This window comes from Colius striatus, chromosome 8, assembly GCF_028858725.1.
Source record: "Colius striatus isolate bColStr4 chromosome 8, bColStr4.1.hap1, whole genome shotgun sequence".
NCBI classification, from domain to species: domain Eukaryota; kingdom Metazoa; phylum Chordata; class Aves; order Coliiformes; family Coliidae; genus Colius; species Colius striatus.
In genome coordinates, this window is record NC_084766.1 from 33,545,350 (window position 1) to 33,552,434 (window position 7,085).

General features: G+C 43.7%; 1 protein-coding gene across 2 annotated transcripts in view; it reads left to right on the plus strand.

Moving 5' to 3' along the window:
* Nucleotides 1–3,511, plus strand: part of INPP5F (inositol polyphosphate-5-phosphatase F) — a 37,524-nt gene extending 34,013 nt beyond the window's left edge. For both annotated transcript variants that reach the window (XM_062001550.1, XM_062001551.1), the window contains 3 exons: nt 322–450; nt 1,162–1,249; nt 2,354–3,511. In XM_062001550.1, coding sequence (XP_061857534.1) covers nt 322–450; nt 1,162–1,249; nt 2,354–3,488 — 1,352 coding nt within the window. In that variant the 3' untranslated portion in view covers nt 3,489–3,511. The remainder of the gene's footprint in view (nt 1–321; nt 451–1,161; nt 1,250–2,353) is intronic.
* Nucleotides 3,512–7,085: the final 3,574 nt, after the last annotated feature.

Here is a 7,085-nt window from a genome sequence, read left to right on the forward strand (position 1 = left end):
GTTTTTGTGCTGATCATGGATGTCAGCCTTGAGTCTGTGTTCTCTCACAGTCCTGTCTTGTACTGCTACTTGAAATGGAAGCTCCCATCACTGATAGGGTTCTACATTTTCTATAATTCTCAACCCCCCCAATGGATTCATCAAAACAAACTTCCTTATTTAGCAAATGACAGTAACAATTTGATAATTGCTCTAATGAATCACAGGTTTGTGCATTCCATGTACTCTTTGGTTCAAAGCCAGACTGTCACTGACATAGGTTTAGGTACAGTCTTTGTGCTGTTTGGTTAAAGAAGGCTTCTAACTTGGTCTGTTTCTCAGGGCCTGAGCCTACTCTGTTTGGCAAACCCAAGTTCTCTTGCATGAGGCTGCATTACAAATACAAGGAAATGAGTGGGTATTTTCACACCCTGAGAGCTGTGGTACGGAACCCAGAAGAAGATGGAAAAGGTTTGTTTCATATGTAAAAAATTTTCTTCTAAAACATGTCTTCAGTATACCAGGGCTTCCTCAGGAAATGCTGTTTCCATTGCTCTTAGAATGACTACTGAAGAAGGATAAATTTCAATATAATCCAACCAAAAAGACAGCAAAAGCCCTGTGTCTGTGGCTTTCTTGGGTCAACAGTAGAATAGTACTGTTTTAATCCAAACAAGTTTCAGATATGTCTTTAAAGCAACTTGTCTCTCTAGAATTGACTTTTCCATGCCCAAACCTTTACTGCCCCAAAAACTGATAAAATGAGCTCCTAAAGAACAGAAGAATATGGTCTATTTAGCAGAATCAACATCTAGAAATATCTTTACTTCTTGTTTAAATTGAATAAACACAAAGGGAAAACTATCACTTGTTACCTGGAGCACTGGGTTTTGTCAACAAGGGTTAGAATAAATATGTTTGTGTCTCTGCCTTGCATGAATGATGAATTCTGGCAGTGATCCACTTATGCCCAGTATTTAGGGCTTGAGGGGCGTCTGTATTTTAAACTTGTTTTGTAAACTTGAAATCAGAAGAGTTGCAACTGTTTTGTAAGGTGAAAGAGAAAAAAATCACAACCAAACAAGCCTAATTATGTTAAAATTGGACTCATTTTTTGTAGAGTTTGGAATATGGGACTTTAAGGGGTTTTAAGAGTCTGACAGGCTGTTATTTGGATTTCAGACACCCTTCAGTGCATTGCAGAAATGCTGAGAATCACAAAGCAAGCAATGGGACTAGATGTGCCCATTATTGAGAAGAAGCTTGAGAGGTGAGTACTCAAATGATGTGAACCTTCTGCTTCCCACTTTTGCTCTGTTCTCAGTGTCTGACAGGATGTGGCAACAGTCATAGATGTGATGCCTAAAAGAAACCTTGCCTACCTATTGTCCTAGGAGATAACTTATCAATGTGCTGCTTACAGTAATGTCTGCACTCTAACAAGTATACTTTTGTATGCTTTTCTGTTTCCAGACAATATCACTACCAACTGTAAATAACATCCCACAAATCAGATGGTTCATGATTAGTTTGTCAAGTTTAATTTTTCCTACCTGAAATTCATGTGTCCTTCTGTACTAAGAAGCCAGGCAAGCTGTGAAGTGTAAATCTGGTTTGGATTCCTCTGCAGCTGAGTGTTTAACAAATGCAGATAATGTTACAGGGGACGTGAAAGCACAGTTAAAAGTACTCACTCTTTTCTCTAAGTTGTCTACAATTAAACAGAGGTAACATTTATCTACAATTATTGGCAAGGTGTTTACAGTGAGGAAATCATTTACAAAAGACAAAGGAGTAGAAATGAGAGAGACTGGCTAGCTCAAGTCTGCCACATTGTACCAGTTCCAGTGCGATCTGCATTGTTTTGAATCCTTCCCATTCAGACTGTGTCATTGACTAGAAAATGTGTTGTGTGGCACAATTGGAAGTTAACAAGTGAAAACTATTGGGGCATGTATTTCAGTAATTGTATGCATTTGGTTCTTGGACTGCTGTGTCAGATGCTTTTCCCAGCTGAGTATAAAGTGGAGCAAGACAATATTGCTCTTTCTCACATGTACTAAAGACATTGAGCATCTACTGAATTTAGCTGCGGAGCACAGCATACACAAAGTCAGGGTTACAAGTACAGGGAACTCAAATCCAGGTTCATCTAGAACCAAAAATGCCCACAGAAGCTTGCTTTTCCCTTGTTTGGCTTCCATTCTGTATCACCCCTCCTCTCATTGTGGTGTTGAGTTTGGTTAGCTTACGTGGGCACAGTTATGTAAGGAAAAGACAACGTGGGCACTAAAATGGCCACCTCTGTTCTGGAAATAAATAGTTGATGTTTATAAAGGAGACTGCCTTCATTGTACATTTTGTTTTCTTCCAGGAAGAGCAGTAAACCTCACGAGGACATCATTGGCATTCGATCTCAGAACAGAGGGTCCCTGGCCCAAGGCAAGAATTACTTACTGAGCAAGTTTTCGTCTCTCAATCAGAAAGTGAAACAAACCAAGTCCAACGTGAACATCAGCAACCTCCGGAAGCTGGGCAGCTTCACCAAACCAGAGGTGAAAGTCAATTTCTTAAAACCCAATTTGAAGGTGAATCTTTGGAAGTCAGATAGCAGCCTTGAAACTCTAGAGAATCCAGCGGTCGATCCTAAAGTCCATACGGAATCTGACACCGAAGCGTCCGACAATGACTCGTTCCACTCCGATGACTTCCTGAGCAATTCCAAGTCGGATGAGGACGCCCAGCTGGGTGACTCTCTGGAGAGCATGGGGCAGGTGGACTATGTGCTGCCCAGCTGTGGCATCCTGGCCTCGGCCCCGCGCCTGGGCAGCCGCTCGCAGTCCGTAAGCAGCGCCGATGTGAGTGTCAGCATTCCCGTTCCCTCCGAGCTGCCTGGCTCGCAGCCCAGCCCGCTGGGCTCTGAAGCCATCCCCACGCCTTCTGCTGATGACAGTCAGATGGGGTTTGCTAAACCCATTGATGTGTACTGCCAGAGGTTCGTGCACGATGCTCAGAGCAAGATGTCGGATGTTTTGGAGGCTGAGGCTGGTTCTCGAGAGCCCCATCACATAACAAATCTAAGCAGCAGTGATACGACTAAGAAGGCAGAAACCAAGGCTGAAGCTATCAGAGACATTCCCTCTAGGCCATCTCAGTTGGATGTACAGTCTTCTGAGCCAAGTCCCCAGCTCTTGGCTGTTGGTGGGACTGATGTCACTAAGTCTCATAAAAGCCCAGGGTCTGTATCTGGTAACCTCGAGACGGGACTCCACACAACTCCTTCTCCAGCTGACGGCAGCAGCAGCAGAGCTGTATCTCCTTTTGCTAAAATTCGCAGTTCCATGGTCCAGGTCGCTAACATCACACAAGCAGGATTGACTCAAGGGATTAATTTTGCTGTGGCAAAGGTCCAGAAGAGCCCTGCAGAAGCAGAAGCTATAAATGAAATGAAACAAAAAGAACTGAAAGAAATGTTTACGCAGTGCCAGACACGGATAATTCAAATCTAGTTGCTAATAAAGGAAGTGTTCTAGCTGTGGCTTTTAGTTCAATGCTAAAAAAAAAGGTTACATCAGGACTTACTGTGGCACCAATGGCTACTGAATTCTGGGATCAGTGATGTGGATACCTTGTTTACAGGATGAGAGAGATGCAGATGAATTTGGTTCTGACCAAGCTTCAGGATTCCCACAGGCAGCTGAGACAGAAGAAGGGTAACCCATGTTTCAACAGGTAGCGTAGACACTGGGGTGTAATAAGCATGCTGTCTGTCTTCAATGTGTTGCACAGTTATTTTTGGAGACTTAATTTTTTTAGCTCTTCTGTAGAAAGTATTTATACTGAAAAGGTGATACTGCACTTCTGTGACCTTACTTACCTTGCACTGCACCAGCAAAATAACCAACCTACTGGTAAATTACATTGTATTTATTTTTGGAGTAGGTTTTTTTTTACTTGTTTCCATTGAAGGAAGTTCTAGATGCATCTTGCAATGAATTGTGCCTCTACAACAGGAATGGATGCTGTTTTGTTGAATTTAGTTACATTAACCAGAGATGAAAGTGTTTTTGCTGTCCTTTTTCTCTCCACACATCCTGGGACACTTCCAGTAAAGGGAAGGCATATAGATCCAGTCTGAACTGCTCATGATCCTGCAGTGCAAATTTAGTTTGTAGGGTTTTTTTCTCACTTGTTTTGAGGTGAAGGGAAATGAAGCAAGTGTCCTCTTAATTGTCTTGCCCATGCTGAAGCTTTTACTATGTCCTACCTTCTGAATTCCAAATGCTGGCAATTTGCTCCATCTCTTGTGTCTGTGTGAAGCAAGACCAGCCAGACACCTGACTGTCAGGCATTGTCTCCCTCTGCACTAGGATTTCTTTTAAGCTATAGTCTTAACTATCCAGATGCAAAGTCCAGTGAACTTGGTCAAACAGAAGGCAAGTGTAGTGTTTCATACAATCAGTGTTGCATATTAGGGCATAGCTGTCAGCATCTAATCTAAACCAAATTCATTACCAGCTCAAGCTTTGCGTACTTGCAGGATAAGCCTGAGCATTTACTCCATGCTGGGATGTGGATAAAACCCCAGCTGTACCTATGTGTGTATCAAAAGGATATGTCTCTCTAAGTTCCTCTTTCCCAGAAATGCCTTGCCATGCCATTCTAGTGTAGGATGTTATCCACCAGCTCCTGTGAAGCAGGATGGTACTATGCTGTGGTTTGTAACTCGAACCACCCTTCCGGACCCAGTGCCTCTGTGTTCCCATCCCTAGTCTGTAGATAGGCTGCACGTGGTGTCTGAGAAAATAGTGTCCTAGGGGTAGGGTAGTGCAGTGTCTTAGGACTCCTCATGTCTGAGGTGACTGTTGTCTATCCCCAAAGTCTGAAACTTTGATAAACAAATGTTGGTTTATTTATGTTTTATTACAGTGATGTGGGTTTGGGATTTTGAGTGTCTATACTTGTGGCTATATTTAAAATTCAACTACTACTGTATTTTATTGTGAGCAATATACATGAGATATTTTAATAAAAAAATAGAATCCAAGGGTGTATTTTGGCACATGATGTTAAAGGAGCTGCTAGGCCTGTGGGGCTTCACCTGCTGGAGACCCCAGAATCTCAGAACCAGTTAGGTTGGAAAAGACCTTTAACATTGAGTCCAACTGTTATTCTGGCACTGCCATGGCTGTCACTAACTGATGTCCCTAAGATGGGGGGTTGTCCCAACTTTGTGTCTGGAGTCACAGTCCTAGACTGGTTGGGACTGGGACTGTGGACATCAACTGGTCCAGCCCCCGTGCACAAGCAGGGCTACCTGGAGCTGGCTGCCTAGAACTTTGTCCAGATGGGTCATCGCTATCTCCATGACTGGAGATTACACCACCCTTCTGGGCACCCCCTTCTAGTACTCAGCCACCCTTAGACTAACATGTTTCCTGATGTTCAGAGGGATCTTCCTGCATTCTGGTTTGTGTCCACAACCTCTGCTCCCACCACTGGTGCCTTTGTCTTTGCAGCCTCCCTTCAGGCAGTTGCAAGTGTTGATGACTTCAGTCCTTTTATCCTTTTCTTCCAGAACAGTGCTGCTACAACCCTGCCCTCAGAGCAGGGAAACAAGAAGTCACATTTATGAGGACACTCCTTAAAACTAGCCTCAGCCTTCGTACTTCTGGAGGAGGGAGAGGAAATTCCAAGTACTTTACTTTTATTTTGGTAGCAGAAAGAGGAACTGAGCTGTACAAATACTCAGTGTATTCTGCAGTCTGACAAGAGTCCTAAGGGTGAGGGCACCAACAGCTATAAAGGCACTCCCATGTCTAAAAAAACTGTGGTTTAGTCCCAGGCCTGTCTGCCTGGAAACTTAATTCCTGATCTGCTCTACTGCCTCCTGGCTTTCTGCCAGGGGAGCTCAAAGTACTATGTCCCTCCAGCTTATGAATTGCCCAATGCTTATAAAACATGGCAGACAGTCTCAAATCATCCATCCATCCTCTGTTTAGCATGGAAAGAACCTTATACTCTGACTCTCCAGTCAGGCTGCCTTGTGAAGAGAGACAATCTTCCTGGATTTATTCAGTTTGACTTCATCTGACTTAGGTTCATATGAAACCATGAACATTTGTGTTCAAAAAAAGTGAAGTGGCATCAAACTGGGCTCAAGTTTAAGAAACATTGTTTGTGTAAGGTAATAAATACCTGACTTATGATTGGTGCATAGACAAAAAGACCAGTTTCAGAGTGGCTGTGCAGCCCAAACCAATGTTCTGTTTACAACACAGAAAATGCCATAAAAAGGGAGTTCCTGCTCACACTGAGGCAGGAGAAAGCACAAAGGCAGCCTCAGCTTTGTGTGAATTTGCCAGGAGCCTTCTTCCTGCTGCACAAGCAAATGAATTGAAGCAGAATCTAGCACTATCTCCCCCTCTAACTCCTGCAGGCCCTCTCCCCTGGGACAGCCCTTGCTACTCCTCTCCAGGCCTGCTGCATTACTCCAAGTCCATGGGAGTTTAAATGTTCTACTACTTAACCCACCATTGTTCAACTTGTTCTGCCACTGACCTCAGGGGCAGTGTGTCCTCTGACAACCCGCTGAAACTGTACCAGATGAAGAGATAAGGAGAGGCTGTTCCTGATGCTTAACTGGTACTATTCACCCTGTAAACACACCTCCTTACTGGTAATGTAGAGAGTAAGATACATCTTGGAGGAGTAGATTACTAGAATACTTCTTGTTTTCCTAAAAAACCCCAAAGCTGTGTTAGAATAAAGCTTAGCTGGGAGAAGTTAAGTCATGGTCTTCTCCAAGGCCACTAGAGCTGTAGTTCATGCAGGAAGGGCAGCAGGGATAAGATCAAATTGCTCCTTTATCCTCTCCCCCCAATCACCCTCTGGCTCTGCTGCTGCTGAGCAGAGGGAGTCTCAGCCCATGGGAACACCAAGACACAGTTCCAGCTGCTGAAGTCACTGTTTCTTTCCACTCCGATCCTCAGAGGTCAGACAGACAAGAGTTGCAGCACAAACTTAGTCCCAGACAGCTCCCACCATAGCTGCCTAGGCAAGACTCTGAGTTACATTTTTCCTACAGGAAGTAAAATGCATACACA